Source organism: Alligator sinensis, unplaced genomic scaffold (assembly GCF_000455745.1).
Source record: "Alligator sinensis unplaced genomic scaffold, ASM45574v1 scaffold467_2, whole genome shotgun sequence".
Taxonomy (NCBI): Eukaryota; Metazoa; Chordata; order Crocodylia; family Alligatoridae; genus Alligator; species Alligator sinensis.
This window is the reverse complement of record NW_005842129.1, coordinates 2132222-2152609: the sequence shown is the minus strand read 5'-3', so window position 1 is coordinate 2152609 and position 20388 is coordinate 2132222. Positions and strand designations below refer to the sequence as shown.

At 48.4% G+C, this 20388-nt stretch overlaps 1 protein-coding gene across 1 annotated transcript in view; it reads left to right on the top strand.

The window, feature by feature from the left end:
* Nucleotides 1–20388, top strand: part of RNF123 (ring finger protein 123) — a 131000-nt gene that overhangs the window by 66353 nt on the left and 44259 nt on the right. Inside the window, 4 exon segments of the mRNA XM_014520555.2 lie at nucleotides 8365–8504; nucleotides 10188–10376; nucleotides 13305–13380; nucleotides 14846–14930. Of these exon segments, the coding sequence (XP_014376041.1) occupies nucleotides 8365–8504; nucleotides 10188–10376; nucleotides 13305–13380; nucleotides 14846–14930 (490 nt within the window).

The window sequence follows — 20388 nt, the reverse complement described above, 5'->3', positions numbered from 1 at the left end:
AAGCTTTGTTCAGTGGGTGCAGGGAAAGAGATGGTCTTCTGCAGAGCTTGCATTTACTGGGGAGGAGAGGGATTTTGCCCTTCCCCTAACAGTAATCTCTTTACTGCTTCAGCCCTGTTGTCAGGGTGGAACACAGTTTGTACTTTGCTAGTTGTATCCTGTTTGGGAGCAGAGGGGCCCCATCAGGTTGCAAGTCTCACTCAAATCCTGAAGGAACAAGTCTGAATTTCTGCTCCCAAGTGCCACCTGTCTTCAACCTGCCGGCTGGGCCCGGGGCATAGTGGCTTCTCAGGTGGGGAGTGGAAACCAGGGAATGCCAAATTAATCCCAAGCTTAGAAAGGCCTAAATAACTAGCTATTCATCATGGAGACAGGGACTGTAGAATGCCATATTCAAGCCCAGGGGACTATGAAGGAAGCAGGCTGTAGAAACGGGAACAAATTTGGCATTCTCCTACAACTCCCTCCCTCTGTGTCCTCTGCTGCTAGACAGTGTGATATTCTATGGCTTTTGGAGGAGAATGTGTGTAGGAGAGGTAGGAACTAATGTAATCAAATGCTAGTCTGGCTTTGGGCATAGAATTCTGCAGATGTCTGTACTGCACTGGGTGTCAAGCTGGGCTTTCTGCTCCCTACCCTGATAGGGGAGCCATTTGTGTCCCTGTTTAATAGTGCTTTCTCATTCTCATTCTCTTTCACTCTCTCTCTCTTTCACTGGTGGGGGCCTAGGAGATCTATCTGTTGCTAGTTTCCAGAGTAAGTTTGCTGTTTCTTTGCCCTTTTCCTGTTTGGTGGTGGAGTAGCTGTTAGCCATTTAGGTATTTCCTCTTTCCCACCCCACACACTCCTATTCCTATGAGACCCTTGGCTAGGGGAGGGTTTTGCGTTTGTGGCAGTGGTCTGTGAAAGGTGCAGGGGAGACGAAGCATCTTGCATCAGTGCCCTGAGCAAGGTGCCATGGGTTTGCTTTTCCTGCAGATGGGAGTGTCTCTCTGCCCCTTATAATAGGCTCCTTTTCTGACCCAGTAACCAGGGAAGTTGTGTTCTGTCCTTGAGGGGAGGGGGTGAAACACAGCAGAAAGGAGGGGCAAAGCCCATGAGTCTTGTGTGCTAGAGAGCACCCTGGCAGCGGCCTCATGCCTTCATGTGGTGCCTTGCCCATGGCCTTGGTGACATTGCTCTGTTGGTAGATGTACTCTGTCTGTCATTTCTTGGGGCTGGCTCTGGAAGGTCTGAGCAGCAAGGGGGATGGGCAGGCTCCTTGGACCTCGCTTCTGGTGTTGCTATTCTAAGGATAAACTGATCAATAATGAATGCTGATCTCATTGCAAAAGAGCATGTTATTCAGAGGTGTCCTTGAGACCTTCCCAGAGGGGGAGGCCACTGAAACCCCACCACTCACCCCAACAGTGTGATTGTCTTCAAAGATGCAATTTTAGCACTGTCAAGGGCAAGAGGACAGGTGCTGGGCATCTTGGCCTGCTGCTACTACTCTGTCTGGAGAAGGAACGGAGGGAATTGTTCAGTATCCAGATCTCTCAAGCTTCCCTTCTGCTGCTGCCCTTCCACACTTGGACCTAAAATTAAGTAGGAAATCAAAGACAGCCAGCCCAAGGGACACTCTAAGCACTCTGAAAAGCAGTGCTCCATCTGGCATTTAGTGCGATGAGTAGCTTGAGTCCACTGTATCCCTTGTAGGAAGTAGGAGTACCCAGGGAAGTCATATTGTGCAAGTTCCTCTTCCTTTGTTCTTGCAACACTCATTTAGGGCTCTACCCCTGTGTTGGGGTAACCTGGGACAGGAATTGAAGAGTTGAACAGCTGGGGAAACCACACATGCTGCTGCTTGCTTTATGGGTTTTCCCAGGCATACTGGCATCAACTGTCTTTCCTAGGAGCAAAGATTTGTAAACAAAGTCTGGTAGCAGGGGACAGCTGCACTCAGCCTAGTCTAGTTTACTCTTAAAGGGATTAGCTACTGTTTGCATTTCCATTTGACGCATTAGTGTGTGCCTGTAACAGGGCCCCTTCCCTATTACTGAGAGGAGGAGGGAGCCCAGGGCCTGCTGAAGAGGCTTAATTTAAAAAAGGGACCTTAAATAAAACAGCTCCCCACCCCAGGTGTAGGTGGTGATTAGCTTACCTGGCGCAGAAGTAGATGGTCAGGTGAGGCTCAAAAGCCCAGGGCTTGGCCCAGAAGGGACAGTCTGGCTGCAGGAGGCAGAGCTCCAGGAAGGAGCCAGTTGGAACTGCCTGGGAGAAAGGACTTAATGCCACAAAGGGCAGAAGAGACCCTGCACCATGAGCAACATGAGATAAGTACCTCAACTTTTGCATAGGTACTACCGCGTGGTGAGATTAACCCTAATGGGGGAGCTTGTGTTTTTTGAGCCTTGTTTTGGGGAGTGGATGCTCTTGCTCTTGGTATTCATTTGAACTGTAAGAGGCAGATTAGAGGCCACTGGGGTGCAGCAGAGGCACCCAGTTTAGAGTGTTCCTGGAGCCCGGAGCCCTGGGGTGTTGTGTGTGGATAGGAGCCCAAATATGTTTCAAAAGGAGGGTTGTGCCATGTCAGAAGACTAGGTATCTGGCTGCAAAGATTGTGGGATTGTGAATCCTGTGTGCACAAAGAAGGTATGCTTAGGGCCCAGGTGGCCCAAAGCCCACAGAGCTGAGCTGGAGCCCAAGAACCTAGGGTCCTGGTGTAGTTGACCCTGGGTCGTGGGACCTAGACAGATTAAAAGTGAGCCAAGGCCAGGCCGGGCCTTAGTTCAGACAAGGGTCCACCCCCAAACCCTCTTCTGCCTCTTAGCTTCATAAGGAGGCTGCCCCTATAACATCAGGTCATGGCAGGTGAGATAACCATGGTGGGGGAAGGACCCAGAGAGTTCAGAAGCAAAGGTGAGGTCCAGTAGCCGTTCCAGTTGTGCCCACGTGGGGCATCCCAAAGTGGCACACCACGGGAACACAGTGCAGCACTGGTGCCCACATCCCTACCAGGCCCCCAACCCGGCAGAGCTCAGATAACCTGCGGGTCCTGGCCCTCTTCCCCCTGCACCTCCTCACCTGGCAGTGTGGAGAACCTTACCTGAGCTTCAACTCACCAGGTGCAGGGTTGGAATGGGGCACAGACAGCCTTACCAGGCAGAAGCCTGGTCAGGAGTGCAGCACTCCCTGCCTTCAAGCTTACACTGGGGTTTCGGGAACGGGCAAGGCTGGCTGGCTGGGGAGAGGAGGGGAGTGCCTGCTGCAGCTGGCTGGCATGGGGAAGGGAGAAGGGTGAGAGGCACCAAAAGCCAGGGCAGCTACAGGTCAGATACAGTTCTCCTTCAGAGGAGCAGCCATAGGCTGGGTAAAATCATTTGGCAGGCTGAATCTGGCCTGTGGGCCATGTTTTGCCCACCCCTGTTCTAGAAAGTCTTCAGGCAGAAAACTTTCAAGAGATGTAGAAACCACCATTTTCATTGGGTAGTTTGTTCTACTGGTTAATTGCCTTTGCTGTTACATTTGTAACTTATTTCCTATTTGCATCTGTCCGGCTTAGGCTTCCAGCTGTTCATTTTTGCTGTCTTAATGTTGTAGATTAAAGAACCTTTTATTGCCCGATATTTTCTCCCCATGAAGATGCATATACACTGTAATCAAATCCCCTCTCAATATTTTCCTAATAATGAAATGCATTGTGCTCTTCAAGTTTTGCATTGCAAGACTTTTCTTTTTTTTTTTTTTTTTTTTTTTTTTTCAGTCAAATTATTTTGTGGGTGTCAAGAACTTTGTAAGTTTCCTTGTATCGATCTTGCCACATACATGGGTAAAATCACCTCATATCTCCTCTGTTTACACATCCAGCAGTTGCTTTTTTCCCTTTTTTGTCAGGGCATCAATCACATTGGGAGCTCACATTGAGTTGCTTGGTCACTATGACCCCTATATACAGGAGCCATTGCTCTTCAGGATACCATATTTACTTGAATATAAGGTGAGCTTTTTCCCTCCAATCAGCATGGGGGGAAATTTATAACCAACTTATAAATTTTCCATATATAGAATCTTATTATATGGTGCAAATTTTTAACAAGGATATCATTTGGTACTTTATAGAACACCATGCAAAAGTCTATTACAGCTGTTTTGGCTGCTTTTTTGTCAACCAAATACCTCATCAGTGAATGAAATAAAGTCTGTTTGGCAAAATGTGTATTCCATAGTATCACACGGACTGGCATTAATTGTATTCCTTTTGCTTTTTATAATTAATTGAATCCCATAGCAGATTTTCCATGATCTTACTTAGGATTGATAACTACCCTATGTTTACACAGTTCATCCCACTTGTTGTTTTTTAATGTTGTCACAGCACTTAGCACTGTTTTCTAGTACTCCCAGGTTTATTAAAAATTAATATTGGTGGGTCATAGTTTTTCTTAGTCAACTCTTTTTAGGACTCCTGGGCATCTGACAGCTATTATATTTTATGGTGTGATTAATATGTTAATGATGCATTCAACCAACTCATTGTGCAATAAAATGACAAACCAGTCACAAAGATGTTCCAAGTATAATGTAGAATATCTTTGTGGCTGGTTTGTATTGTGCCTTAAATTGAACACGTGGCAAGTGTCTTTGGACTGGGCAGCATAAACTTCTTTGGACAATCTGTGGATTGTCAGGATAGAGCATGAGACAGCCATGGAGTTCAGGGTACAGCTATCTTGTACTCTATCCCTCGGATTGGACGGGGGCAGCCCTGGGTCTGGACCCAACTCCCTCCACCCCCCTGCACCCAGTACACTAGAGGCAAACCAGGGTTCCATCCTGGACCTGATACTGCCCCCCCTGCCCCCCAACTCCCTGAATGATCCCGTGAAGGCAGCATTGTGTCTGGGTGAGGGGGACCCAGCACTGCCTCCTGGGATTGGGTGGGGGACAGCATTGGGTCCCTGACTCTAGATTCAGCACTGTGTTCTGCGATTGGGTGGGAATGGCCAGGTCTAGGACTGTTCTCTACCCAATCCCAGGAGGCAGCCCTGGGTCTGCCTGGCTCCTGTAACCCCATGCACTGTATAGGTGCTGTTGTGTGGGGAACCCATCAGCTGAAGAGCTATCTGCAATGGCACCTAAGACCATGTCACAGCTGATGTGCAGAGAGCCTGCATGCTGGCACTCAAGCCATGCAGGGTTCCCATCAGCTGATGAGCTCCCTGTACCTGCACCTAAAGACACATATGGTTCAGCCTGCTGCTCCCCACTCTGGCAAATTAAAAGTTTGCTCTGGAAGCCCAACTTCAGGGACTGGTTCCTGATGCCAGGCTCTCCCAGCATGAAGTTGCAAAATTTGGGGTATGATGAATTTTATCAGAGATCCCAAAATCACATGTCCTACTGTGCACCTCTTGAACACTTGCATCATCATATCCCAATCATGCCACTAAATTGACATCTGCCAGGGGACTTGTGTACATAACTCAGTCTGCTGATTTTAAAATGTTTATTCCTAAATAAAATAGCTGTCATTTTAACAACTCTCATGGTTACTAGTGGGCTGAAAAGAACTTTATTATCCATATGGAATACAAGTACACTGAAAGTTCTGTTATCTGGCATCTTACAAGCTGGCATGCTCCACTAACCGACATGCTGGGTTGTAAGATAAAGTGAAACACTTCTGGGGGGCAAAGCAGCCTGCGCTGCTGAGTCCCCACGGCCCGGGGGCATAACAGGCTATGGGGGACCTGCCTCCCTGTCCCGCAAAGCCCGTGAGAGGGGTGGTGGGATGCCCCAGATGTGACAGGCAAAGCGGTGGCCTGGGCCACTCAATTAACTGGCATATTTTGTTATCCGGCATCCCCCATTCCGTGAAAAAGGATACTTTACCTGCACACGTGCCATGAATTTTCTACAAGAAATCCACGATTTTCTCAGAGCCCTATCTATGAGTTATGGGCCACCTCCCAGACATATGACCGGGGGGAGGGCACTTTCTGAAGTAACACAGTACAAGTGGGGAACAAAGTTGTGGTTCATGATACCCTGCAGCATGATAGAGAAGCAGCCAATGCAATGGATGTACTTCATGTTGGGCCCAGGATGGCAATGTACGTGCCATCAGTGGCCCCAGCACAGTTCGGAAACCCCATGCAGTTGAATATGACAACCTCTGATGGATTGGTGAGGTGGATGATTCACAGTGCCACCACATGCTGGATTGCTAGATATGCCTCACACAGAGCCAGTGCCACTGCAGATTTGCCTGTGTTGAACTGGTTGGCCATGGACCAGAGGCTGTCAGGGGTTGCGAGCTTTCAGACAGCAATGGCTATATCGTGTGTAGGTGTTTGCACATCTAAGAATGCTAATATTGCATGGCACCCCATGGCACCCTTAAAAGAATCTCATGGAACCTCAGGGTGCTGGTTGAGAATTGCTGCACAACATTCTCGAAACAGTTCAAACCCTGTTAAACTTTAAGCCATTTCAAATGGTATGCCTGTCTCTTCTTAAGTGTATTTAAAATATCTTATTGTCCTTATCCTTGCCAGTTATTGATTTTTCCCTCATGTCTTTAGATTCCTTATCAGTTCATAATTTCTGTTGTTTTGTCATATTCCCCTTTTTCCCCCTTTGATTTTTTTTTTTTGGAGGGGTGGGGGTGTTGGTGTTGTACCAGTCTCCCCTCCTGGACTTATCTAGTTAATATGTTGATCCGTTTCAGTTACTGATAACTCTAGAATGGGTAATTATGCTCTAACAGTGTTGTCCCCTCCACCTTTAACCCATGTTGTCTTTCTGTTCAGATTATAGCCAGTGATTTTTAGCATTTTATTCTTGTGGTGTCAGTAATGCCAATTATATTATTGGTCTTCATTAATAAGAAATTCTGGTTCCTGTTGCTTGCTCCCCAGACTCTCACTGGAATGTAAACAGTTGAGAAGATCCTTTTTTTCCACATTGTTAAATCAGTTAAATTTGTTTGTCACCTGCTGAGTTTGTCTGTACTTTGTTTGCCTTTAAACACCCTCCCTATGTGATGTTAATTTATTTCCCTATTGGTTCTAGTCTCCAACTAGGACTTTTACTCCTGCCTATGAGATGTGGGCCATTCCCTTCATACAGCTTCTCTTCTCACTGGAATGCCCATTGTTCCATAAAATCAAAGCCTTTGGTTTTCTGCACCCCAGATTCCTAGGCCTAAGCTGTTTGGCCCAGGGGCACTATTGAAAAGACTTTCTAGTGTGTTTATATGCCATGTGTTGGAAATTCTAGGTACTGTAGGAGCCTGTTTGCCTTAGGTCTGTCCATGGTAGGAGGGCTGAGACTGATGGGGGTACCTGGTAATCCCCCTACTAGACATACAAAGCTGCTGCCAGGTCCTAGGAGGAAGCTAGGTAGTCTCTGGACTGAGTGCAACCCTGGGGAGGACTTGGCCTGACTCAGCAGAAGGACCATCTTCTCAACTGCAACTAGGCAGACAAATGGGCCCATATGAAGAGGGTGACCATACATCCCAATTTGGCTGGGACAGTCCCAGATTTTGTAGGCTGTCCTGGCATCCTGGCCAGTTGGTGACAATTGAAATAAGTCTAGGAATCAGCCACCTAACATGATCCCTTCTTTCTCTACTTACTCTACTGTGCATGAGTGTGCGGCAGCAGTGTTGGCCTTGGGGGGGAGGGGGGAAAGGTGCCCTGGGTGAACTTGGATTTTGGCACCCTCTTCCCCTCCCCTTCCCCCATGTGCCTAGCCTGGCTCCTTGTGAGCAGCAGCAGTGCCTGCCTACCCAATTGCCTGGCACACCATGTCTCTCCATTTTCACTTGAAGCAGTGTCATGGATTTCCTTAAAAATAATGTGGTCACCTTACATATGAAGGAGTGACCACATTACAGTCCCTCCATCCTACTGCAGTCATACAGTAGGGGTGTACTGGACAGCTCTTGTGATGCTGGTATTGAAACTGATTAGCACCGAGTTGTCCTGGAGCCCTCTGTAGAGAAGTGCAAGGGACAGCACTGAGCTGCAGGGCCCATTTCTGTGGTTTAGGAGGAGCAGTGAAAATGTTTGGCCACATCCTGGTTAATTCAGGTTGGCACTCTGGGGAAGTGCAGACTGCCTTGCAGGCAAGATCTCTGCTCAGTATAGTCTGTGTGTGCTGGATTTGTGAAGCACCTGTCATCTCTGCTTATTGTAAAGTGGCCATGGGTGGGGGGGGCTTCTTGCTTTTTACACGTTGTCCCTTTAAAGAGAGAACAGTATTTACCAAGTTATAGGGTGTTGGTTTCAGGCCTATTTATTTCCTCAATCTGAATTTTTTTTCTCCAGCCCTGGGGCTGGGCCTAACTTTGAAACTGTTATTTTCTTATTCCAGAACCATGTCCCTCCATCCTACTGCAGAGGCATATGGCGGATCTGCTGCGTAGTGACCGTAATTTGGCACCCAGCTTCCTCAACAGTGTCCTTAACCAACTTAACTGGGCTTTCTCTGAATTCATTGGGATGATTCAGGAGGTGAGTGGGTGGGTGAGTAGAGGAGGGTTGCAGGGGTGGTTCGGTGCAGCGGGGTGTGGATTGGTTCAAATACTGTAGGATCCTCTGAGCTTTCCTGTAGACACCTACATGGTCTACTAGGGGTGGCCAATTATTTAGGCTGGCGGGTCACTTAGGGAGTTCGGGTGAGCTGTTGTGAGCTGGGTCAGCAGCACCCTCCCTTCCCCCCTCCCCCACAACAGCTCACCAAAACTCAAGTGCTCCTCTTACCCAAACAACTGCCTGCCCCTGGGCAGAGAGAACAAAAGTTAGGGGAACCTAAGCTTTATTCCCCACTTCTCCCTGAGTCCCCAGCATGCAGCTTTGCTGGTGTTGTGCTGTATTCCTGCACATTGGATCAGGCCATGTGCATGCAGCTGGTGTGACTCCTGCCCAGCCTGCCCATGTGCTGGGGACTCAGGGTGGGGGAGGGGGTACAGAGACAAAGAAACAGAGCACAGCACCAGTCCAGCCAAACTCGGATGACTCATGGCTCCCCACTCCCTTCTCCCTGCATCCCTTCCTCTGTCCCAAGTCCCCAGCACTTAGTCATGTTGGGCAGTAGCCACGCCAACTGCACCCACATGGCCCAAAGGGGCACCCAGGAATAGAGCGCAGGACTGGCCTGGCCATGTACAGGGGACTCAGGGCAGGGGAGGGGGTGCAGGGAGTGGGGGACTGGGAGCTGTGCGTTATCTGGACTTGACTAAGCTGGTGCTGCGCTGAGTTCCCCCAGTCTCCCTGCACCCCCTGCCCGACCCCAAGTCTCCGGCACATAACTTCCATTCACTTCTGGCTGTGTGGGTGTGGCTGGCATGGCTCCTGTCCAACCCGGCTGCATGCTGGGGACTTGGGGTCAGGCAGAAGCCATGCCAGCTGCACCAGTGTGGCGCAGCCCAAAGCAGCATGCAGAAACACAGTGTAGCACCAGTACCCTCACCCCTACCAGGCCCTGGCCCAGCAGAGCCAAGATAACCCACAAGTCCTGGCCCTCTTCCCTCTGCACCCCTCCCCACCAGTAAGGGAGAACCTTACCTGAGCTTCAGCTTGCCATGCGCAGGGTCGCAGTGGGGCACAGACACCCTCACTGGGCTGAAGCTTGGCCAAGAACTCAGCATTCCCTGCTGTGGAGCTTCCACTCCACAGCAGGGCTGGCTGGCAGGGGAGGGGAGGGGAGGGAGGGTAAGGAGTGCAGCACTCCCTGCCTTCAAGCTTACACTGGGGTTTCGGGAACGGGCGGCAGGGGAGGGGAGGGGAGGGGAGGGGAGTGCCTGCTGCAGCTGGCTGGCATGGGGAAGGGAGAAGGGGAAGAAGCACTGAAAGCCAGGGTAGCCACAGGCCAGATACAGTTCACCTTTAGAGGAGCAGCTGTGGGCTGGGTAAATTCATTTGGTGGGATGGACACAGCCCGTGATCTATTTTTTGCCAACCCCTGCACTGTACCTTGACAAACTAAATGATTAGGAAGTACAGCTTGCTTGTGGAACATAATGACATTTGTTTGGTGGAATAGTGGTATACAGTCTGCTGTCCAGAGCCTAGCCCTCTGGGAATACATTGGCTACCTGGCCTCTAAGGGAGCAGGGATGCCAGGAGCCAGGGGAATGTTGCAGGATTGGGCGGGTTGGGTGCCCCCCTACTAAGTTGCATTCCATTATGTGGTAGATCCAACAGGCAGCAGAGCGCCTGGAGAGGAACTTTGTGGACAGCCGCCAGCTGAAGGTGTGCGCAACATGCTTTGACCTTTCTGTGAGCTTACTCAGGGTGTTGGAAATGACTGTCACGTTGGCCTCTGAGATTTTCCTTGATTGGAGCCGTCCCTCATCAGAGCTGCTACTCAGGAGGCTTGCACAGGTATGTCCCTGGAACAGGGAGTGCACCTACCAACACAGTGTGTGAGTGCTTCCTGCTAGGGCTGCAGATTGTGGCATGGGGCTTGCATGTAGATGGCAAAGAATATAGCCTTTGACTGGGTCTATGGGATGTCTGGGCCTGGTCATTTAGTACTACAAACCAGGGAGATCTGACATAAATGCCCACGCTTGGTTTAACATATCATGACAGTCAGCCACATATGGGCTTGTTTGGCTCTGGGAAATGCTGCCACGCTTCCTGTGTGCACCCTTAAGATAATATCCCAGAGAAACCCAGCCCACATAAAGCTCTCTACACCCAGAGACTGAGGGGACACATGCCAAAAATCTCCATAAGGACCTCCGTATTATCAGTTGCTTTCATATGGCAGATGTTACCTTAATGGGTCTCAGAGCAGAATCCTAAGATTTGAGGTGTGCAAGTCTGTCTGTCTGTGAAATCAAGGGGGAAAGCAGTGAAAGGTGCAGCTGGCCCCACATTGTATTTGGAATGAATGTTAGTGGGGTGGAGGGAGGGCATCCTTACTTGCACTTTCCCATCCCTGGCTACCTATTGTAACTTTTCTAATGTCCTTCAGTCCTGAGCTGCAGCTGGCTGCTAGTCCAGTTCTGCCCTCCTTTACATAAGATGCACTTGTTTTGGCTCTCTGCACCTGTCAGGGCCAAAGCTAGCTACATGGACTTTATTTTTATTACTTTTATTTCAATTCAAAAGCATCCTGCATGGCCTTGCACCACAACTGTGTAATCATTTTTAATTCATGACTTTTGTGTGTTTTGGTGCCAGCCTTTGCAGAGACCACCCCGAAGGGGTGCCATCTACTGACCTTATTGAAAAGACAGTTAAGAAGTGCCTTGTTCATGAACTATAAAGTACCTGGGTGAGCAAGACATTGCTCAGAGAGAGCCCTTCAATCCAGTATACAGAGGCAGCAAGATAATGGGGCTGGGACCTAAAGTTGGCAAAGGTCAAACTGGAAATAAACCCCATGTTTAACATGGGGCAGTAACTAGTGGAACAGATTCTCTAGGGAGGAAATGGGTTGCCATCACTAGGAGTCTTTAAATCACTACTGCACATTTCCTTTCAAGAGCTCTCTGCTAAGTGAATTATGAGTTGTTTAACCAGAGGCTGGAATTGCTGGGTGAGGCTTTTTCACCTATTTTATGTAATCTTGGGTTTGGTGCTAGCAGCCCCTTTTGCCTCTAAAATCTGTAAGAACTTGGTCTTTATGGGGAGTGCTGTAATGAGTTTCTAGATCGCAAGGCTGTGAAGTCTGTAATGTTTAAGTGTCACCATCCCACAGTAGCCTGGGGCCCAACTTGTTAGCTGAGCTTACAGTAGAGTTTGACGATTATTTCCCTCTGGAGTATGTTGCCTTTTCCTGCACATGCAGGCAGTAAGAGGTTTGTAGTACAACAGAGATGATTACCACTAGCAGCATATCTGTTCCTTTACCTTCTCTGCAGAAATTATTTTTTGGCACTCTGAGAAAAGATGTGCTGACCCCTGCCTCAGGAGAGAGATGTTGCTGGTCCCAAGTGTACCCAAAGCAAAGTACAGCTGCCTTGAGAAGAGGAAAATCCATGGGGCCATAGAGACAATAGAAGCAGCCAGGGAAGAAGGAAAGCACAGGGAGTTCAAGCATGTGGCATGGCCAGGAGGAAGGGAATCACTTAATTAGAGCCAATTTGAGCATGCACATGGTTCACTTATAAAGTTGGGGGATTATAGTAATAAGGACAACCACATGTCAGACTCAGGTCTACCCCTCAGCTGTGATTCTGCCCCCGGCTGCTTCAACAGGAGTTTGCTTTCAGTTTACAGAAAACCAGCCTGCATGGTAGCAGGGTGAATACTCAGTGAAATGAGGCAGGACTGTTATGATCACACCAGTCTTGGAGCAGCCCTTGTGATCGAGTAGACTTGCTCAGATCCTAACAGTAGCTAGTTAAATGCTGTCACGGTGTTCACAAGCAGAAACTTGCTGCTGTTATGGTTGGAGTTCTGGTGCTGTCTTATTGCAGGACACCTGTTCTACATTGTGTCTTCACTCTGCTCCAGTCTGTGCCCTAAGATTGGCAGTCCCAGTCCTGCTGTTGGCTTTGGGTTCAAATAGAGTCCTGTTCTGGACCATTTGCGGCTGGTGACTCTTCTCATAGGCTTCACTCTGGTGCCTAGAGGTTGACGGAGGGTCTCCAACTAGCAGTTCCTTCCACAATGTGTTCTCAGTACTGTAGCTTCTCTCTCTCCTTAGAGCTTTCTCCAGAAGTGCCACAAACTGGAATGCAGCCTGCCTCTTTCTGCTGCAGGCTCAAGTTCCTATTAGCACTGTCAGGGCTTGTGGCTGCAGTGGAGCTGAGCTCCCATCTCCTGTGAAAGCAACACTCTGGACAGGAATTCAGTACACATGCAAATCACAGAAGAACATTGTGGTGCAGTCTGATACTGCCTTCCTCCTACTTTTATCAAATCTGAAGAGAATTTGTGTTGCAATATACAGTGCAGCTGTTCCCACCGACTCCAGATGGAGTGTTACATACTGGGACCTGCATTTCTCACAGGTTGTTTTGTTAGACAGATATGGGGCTGTAGTTCGATTTGTGGTTCAGGTCCTTAGCAGTCCATGGTGTAGGGTCAGTGAGAAACATCGTATTCCAGCCTCCAGAATGATTTAGTGAAGAAGATATTGCTTCAAGAAAAGACCCCACTTGGGAATGAGTGCTGGTTGTGCATGTGGGCTGGCTGTGAACAGAAAGTGCCTGATCAATGCAGTGTAAAGTGGTTCTTGTATGCCTTTGCCTGGCTGTTGATGGACAGAAGCTATTTAAATGTATGGCTGGCATCTTGTTCTGCTGATGGAGAAGGCCTGTCCATTCCTTATAGTCTGCATTTCTCCCTACACAGCTGTTAAATCAGGTACTGAATCGCGTGACAGCTGAGCGGAACCTGTTTGACAGAGTGGTCAATCTCCGGCTGCCAGGTGAGGCCTGCCTGCACCTCCTGTGGGAGTTTGCTGGGGATGGAAGTGGGTGGGAGGGAATGTTTTGGGGATTTGGAGGATTTAGGAGCTTTCTCTGCAGTCTCTTCCAGAGGTTTGGATTCCAGATCATCAGGGCTGCTGGAGGTTTCAGAGGGATATGATCTGGCAAGCTAAGCTGTGTGGGTCTAGGCCAGTGGGTGGGAGACTCTTTGATGCTGCAGGCAAGGATACACATAATAAAGCAGGATGTTATTCTTCCTTCCAACCTAGGCCTTGACCAGTTGTCCTGCTGGAAGTGCCATCTTCAGTAGGGCATGGAAATGCTCAGGAAGAGCATTTTAACAATTCCAGTTCCTTGAACTCTTCTTTTGGCCAGGGTCTTTAGCCCGTGTTTGTCTCCTTAATTGCCTCTTCGGTTTCTTTTGCCTGTGGGAACTTTTAGCACCAGCCTTCACGCACCATTAAACACCTATCACATCTTACGACCATTCTGAATGAAGCAGTTTTCCCCTATGAGAACAGTACCAATGCCTGGTGCACTGTTATCTGCTAGAAAAGGTAGTATCCTGTTCAATGGATTGGAACCAACCTTCAGTAGAACAGCTTGGTGCTGTTTGAAAGACACAAAGACCTTACCTAGTTCTGCTTTCCTGGGCAGCTCTGCCAGGAGATGGCAGAGAACAGCAATCTGCTAGCCCCTGTCCCTGCAGAGAAGTGCTGTCACTCACCTTCCCCCAGTACTGTATTATCAAAGTCCCGTTGCTGTGCAGCCAGCATGCTAAACAATGCACTATGCACAGTAACTGTTTGGTGGGTAGTTGTTGGAACGGCAGCCCCTGAGTGAGTAGCAATGCTGAGTGAATCTGTCTTTCTCCTCCTTGTGAAATGATGTCTCAGCAGTGTGCTGTTTTTCTGGAAATGGCTACTTCACAGTTTCAACATAAAGGTTGTTTGAGGCACTAATGGGCCTCATGTAACCCTGGAAGCCTCCCTTTCTCCATTCAGCCCTCTAGCTCCTTTGATTGGCACTCCTCTCTGACTGAGACATGACAAGAAGGAAGCTTTGGCCACTCAAGAGTTAAGTGCAGGACTGTGACAGCCATATTTTGGGCAGTCCCATGTTGCTTGTATACCCACCAGATTTTCTTTACTGCTAGGGAGGGGGATTAAACCAGTCCCTTGCTCATGAGGTTTTGGAGCAGGCAAAGTAGTGCTGGCTTCTAGATCAAGGGGAGAGATTGGTGTTTGGGGTTATGCCAAAAAAAAATGTTGCTTGATCCCTTTCCTGAATGAACCATGAAGCTCTCATATGATCCATAGGTCCTGGCTAGAGTAGACTTGCATCTCAGTGTCTCTTCTAAGCAAGAGCCATAAAAACTCCAGGAAATGGCTGGTATAGCTCTGGGCAGCAACCTTTGGTTGCACAGTGGTGGTAAGGGTCCCCTCTTTCTCTTCTGTCATGCAGGGTTAGAGAGTGTGGATCACTATCCAATCCTTGTGGCTGTGACAGGGATCCTGGTTCGACTCCTTGTGGCAACTGACATCCAAGGGTGAGTAGTGTTTTCCGCCTTACAGTTGATGACTGACATGTATTGCTGAACTCTTTATTACCATTTTTACTTCACGTGGGATCCAGTGGCTTGGGAGTTCTGTGAGGGTACTGAGCCCAGGGTGGTGCAGGCATGAGGTGGTCATTAGGCTATAAAACCAAGCGTGATGAGAGGATGCAGCTGCCGTGGGAGCACTGGAGGCAAAACTCACTGCATTCTTTTCCTGTGTCTCTTCCCTACAGCAGCTCTGCTTTGCCTCCCCTCGTAGGTCTTGACCAAGATTTCCAGCACACTTGGTTGTGGAGTGGATAGTCACAATCCCTCCTTGTTTCAAGAGTTCACATCCAGATTTAGGGCTACTCTGATTTGTCTGTAACCACTGTCTCCCGCTTCTTCCTGAACTGCCAATGGTTGGTCATTACTGTAAGGGTTAAAAGGCTTTACTTAGCAGCATAGCATATGCAAGTTCCAGGCATCTGGAATCTCACATCATCTTAATGTGTCATCCTAAAACCTGCTCTCATGGGTATTACCTTGAGTCTTTAAGGCAGGACTGTGTTTGTACCTTAGCCCCTAAGCTCATGTGTTGGGTCTCAGTAGTGTCTTAGTATTTTTAATGGTTTTACTCTCCCATCACCCCTGTGCAGCAAGACAAGGCTATTACACCTAGTGTGCAAAGGGGAAACTGCTGGCCAGAAAGACTGAACAACACATCCAAGGTCACCCAGGGGATCAGTGATAGAGCAGGTATTTGAACCCAGATCTTCTAAGTCCTAACTGAGTGTTCAGACTGCTGAATTATCTGTCCTCCTTGAACTGGTTATTCTAAGTGTGCATCCCTTCAGGACTACCTGGATTTTTCCTTTGCTTTACGGAGACTCTGCAAGTACACCTAATGAGACCTACACTGGCTGGTTGGCTGGCTGAGTGAGTCAGAAGATTAGCTCTGCTCCTCTCCGTGGGTTCAACAGCCTTGATAACCCGTTACTGTAGTTTAATTTGGAGGGAATGGTAAAATTGCCATGATCATCCTTTGCCTTCTCTTGGCTGACTATTGAGTTGAAGGCTGCCTGGATCTAGGGAGGTGGGATGCCTCCTAGGTTTGCCCATGTGTTGTCAGGCTAGAGAACTCCCCCACTATGACCCTTGCACAAAGTGTGCGCCTCCCATGGATAGCAGTAGTGTGGGTTGACTCTTTTAACCCCTGAATCCTTAATTCCTATGTAGAGACCTCCTGGGAAGTAGCAATAGTATATCTACCTTGTGTTGCAGATGCAAAGCATAGAGGGAGCCTATCTAGATGTGGAGGACTGGCATTCATCATGCCACACCCTAGGCTGGGACTCCCTCTCAGTCCCTACTCTCAAGCTATCATCTTTGACAGCACTGAATGCAGTGAAGGGCCAGCCAACCCCTGCCCCATAAGTACAGATTCAGGTGATTGGTACACTGGATTGAAGGGGGCATGTGATGGCTATAAGAGAAGGCAGGTAAGAGGATAACAGACAGGGCCCTTGGGAGATGGCTGTTCAAGAGCTCTCCAGCACCACAGCAATTCATTTCATTCCCTTGTCTCTCCCTCTCCTACCTCCCCTGTCATGGTGTGAGATGGGGCTGGCTGACAGGCCCATGCTGTAGCTACAGAGCCTCCTGAGGTTGATGAAAACAGCAAAGTATATTAATCATTTAATTTGTTTAATGTGAGTTTTCTATACTTTTTTACAACTGCTCATCCTCAGCTGGATGAAAGTACCCTTTTGTTGTGGGTACAGGCAGAATGTCACTGTGTGAACTCTCATGGGGAGGTAAGGAAAGCAGACAGCACAAGGCGTGTGTGCACTGGACCAATTGTACTTTAGTTCCTTCTAGCTTCATTTTGGAGAGGTGGTCAAGAGGATGATGGTAAGAATGCGGTAATAGGTTAGCTGACTTCCAGGAGGTTGACATCAACTTTGGGAAGAAGCTTCATCTTATGAAAAGCCAGAGGCTCTGGGGCAGCTTGCATTTGGGATTGTCTTTGGGGGTGTGAATGGGCAATCTACAAGCTTTCTTTGCCACAGCCACATTTCAGGGAGCAGGTTGGGAGGTTTGCTAGGAGGTTAAGCTGGGTTCAGCTTGCCAGACGGGTGAAAAGTCAGACTGAGTAATTAAGGTAAAACAATGTTTAAAATTCACATAGAAAGAAAGCTTGCTGGGAAAGACTCCGCTTCCTCACCCCTTCCATTAAGAAGAGGGAGAAGTCCCATTCTGTCCCAGGCTCTGTAAAGAGATGCAACCTTCATAATAGGAGCAGGGGGAGAGTAGGCAGCAACAGAAAGAAAGCCCTCTCATTTCTTCTTATGACTATAAAACAAACGCATAAGAAAGGGAGGGCATCCTGCCTCTGTTCTCTTTAACTGCCTCGCAGTTCACCTCTGCATGCTTTGGCTTCCTCATGAGCTTCACCTAAAGTCATATGAAGAGTTGGAGTCCTGATTCAATCCTCTTTTATCCTCGGAGCACAACCCTTGCTACAATGGAAACATCTATACGCCAACAATGGAAAGACTATTCCTAAGACTACCTTGACCTCTGTCTGGTCACAATTTTTAAGTTCCTGATGGTATGTTTTCTTGACTTCAGGGTTGCTGGTCATTCAGTATCATGCTCCTGAAGGCTCAGATAGCATGGGATGGGATGTGTGTGCTGCTAGGAGAATAAATGCTAATGCTTGATCAGTTAATGCTGTGCTTAGTCCTCTTGGAGATGCTGGAGAGAGCAGAGTATCTTGGTGCCCTGGCAAGCCTTTGTACAGTTGTCGTCTTCCCCAAGTACAGGTCATAATGTGGGACAATGACACATGACCAATACTCTGGTGCAGCTGGCTGTGAGCAGGGAGTAGTTGTGACACACCTTGCTTAATGAAAGCAAGGCATCAGACCCTGCTTTGACTCCAAGGAAATTCATCAGGAAAGGGTATCGCTGGCTGGGTGAGCTTGGGGTGGCACTGCTGATCACACAGGAGTGGCCACCGCCAAGTCCATGCCTATGTCCATCCTTGGGCTGCTTCACTGAAGGCAAATTCTCCACAGCCTCTGGTTGTATCGGGTCAGCACAGATGAACTGGTGACCTTAAAATGGAGTGCAGCATTGTCATGGCATATAGGACCTGCATATTCCTTTCTTGGCTGAGAATGAGCTTCGAGGGACTGTGGCACAGGCTGGATTTCTGTAAGACCTTGCTAGCTGTGTCTCTTCCTTTCTATTTGAATGTCATAGTGCAGGCATGGTGAATACTCTGTGTTCTGCAGCCCGAAGAACTGCCTGGCTGGTAATGCTTCTTGCTAGGACTCTTGCTTGGCAATTTCTGCTTACTCCCTGTATTCTCTCCAAATGTTTTTTTGCTCCCAGCTTTGCCAGCTCAGCTATTAGGAGCTTGTAGTGCCAGGCCCTCAGAGTCTGTCCCATGCTTCCCACTTTCTCTTAGCACTTTGGGAATATGATAGTCTCTGGCTTTGCAGAGAGCTGAGTCCCATCTGGCTGGGCCACTCAGCCCTGCAGCCTATCTTTTGATTCTTCCGTCAAGGACTCAAAGGTGTACACAAATGTATCTAATTATATCTTGCCTCCTGCGGTCGCTGCACCAGTCACACAGCCCTAAGCTTGACAGTGACAAGTGTTCAGCACAAGGTCGCTAATCATTGGCCTTTCTGTGTTGCAAATGTGGACAGGCTTTGCTCTCACACATAGACACAGAGCTGTTTTGCTGATGTAGTTTTGAGACGGTTCTGTCCTTGGAGGGGGCAATTATCAGAAGTTTTACTTCATCTACCTGTGCTAGAGAGGTTATTCCTTGTATTCTAGTAGGAGCTGAAAGGCCTCCTTCCTTCTTTGTTGCACCCAAAACCCCTGCTACTGCCTCTAGAGTAGTCTGGCAGGTGGAAGGGCAAGAGCAAACTTGCACAGGCTACTAGTATAAAGATCATGAATGTCTCCCATGGTATAACTGGGCCTGTAAGTGGGAAGCTGTGCAAGATGAAAGGAAGCGAGAGAGAGCCTGTGGAGCTGGCACTTACAGAACACTGGTAATAGATATAGAAGAAGCAGTGGCAAGTTAGGGCAGTACTGTCAATGACCTGCAGAGACTACGTAGGAGCTCGCAGTGTAATGCAACAGCTGGCAGAACGCAAGCAATTACAGCAGGGGTGGGCAAAATGCAGCCTGCGGGCCAGATGCGGCTCGCCAGGCCATTCTATCTGGCCTGCAGGGACCTTAAAAAATTTAGAAAATTAATAGTTATCTCCCCCTGGCTGCCTGTCATGCGGCCCTCAATGGCTTGCCAAAACTCAGTAAGCGGCCCTCCGCCCAAAATAATTGCCTGCCCCTGAATTACAGTCTGCTGCCCAGAGCTTTCCCTGCATGGAGTCGGGAAGCAGCAGGTCAACTCTGTATAATGTCCATGTATTGGAGGTGTTGCATTCATTTCTCAACTCTAGAAAGATGGAGTAGAGGGAGGACAGAAATCTGGAGCTTTGTCTTGGGGAAAGACCATGGTGATACAGTGCTGCAGGGTGGGCAGCAGATAGGAGGTAGGTTTAACCAAGGTACAATGAAAGGAAATTCAGGAAAAACTGGTTACAAAAGGGAGTTTGAGGCTGGGATCTTAAGGTTCTACGTCTGGATGAGGGTTAATCATCAGATCCTTCTCATGAAACCGTAACCATTGTTGTTCTCATGGGGTAACATTACCCTGCAATTTGACATTGTTGGTCTCATGGGGTGACTTGTTACCCCACCCTAATGAACAAAATGGAACCAGTGACAATAGTATAAATGTACCAAAAGCTATTTATTAAACATACAGATTGTTTGAAAGAGTATTTATGATGATTTGAACACAAAATATTATTTAACTAGAACTATGAACAAAATTTAAACTTTTTTTTTAGTGTTTCAAAATGTGAATAAACAATTTAAGTCTGCAGTTCACAATTTTCATAGATTTCATAGACATTAGGGCTGGAAGGGACCTCGGAAGATCATAGAGTCCAGCCCCCTGCCCAAAGGGCAGGAAGTCAGCTGTGGTCATAGGATCCCAGCAAGATGAGCATCCAGTTTGCTCTTGAAGGTGTTCAATGTGGGCGCTTGAACCACCTCCGGTGGCAGGCTGTTCCAGACCTTGGGGGCTCGGACAGTAAAGAAGTTCTTCCTTATGTCCAGCCTGAAACGGTCTTGTAGTAGTTTATGACCATTCGACCTAGTCGTCATCCCTTGGGGCGCTCTGGTGAGCAAACGTTCCCCCAGATACTGGTGGTCACCCCTGATAAACTTGTAGGTGGCCATCAGATCACCCCTGAGCCTGCGCTTTTCCAGGCTAAAGAGCCCCAGGGCTCTCAGCCTGTCATCGTAGGGTCTGCTTCCCTGACCTCTGATCATGCGCGTGGCTCTTCTCTGCACTCTCTCAAGCTTCTCCACATCC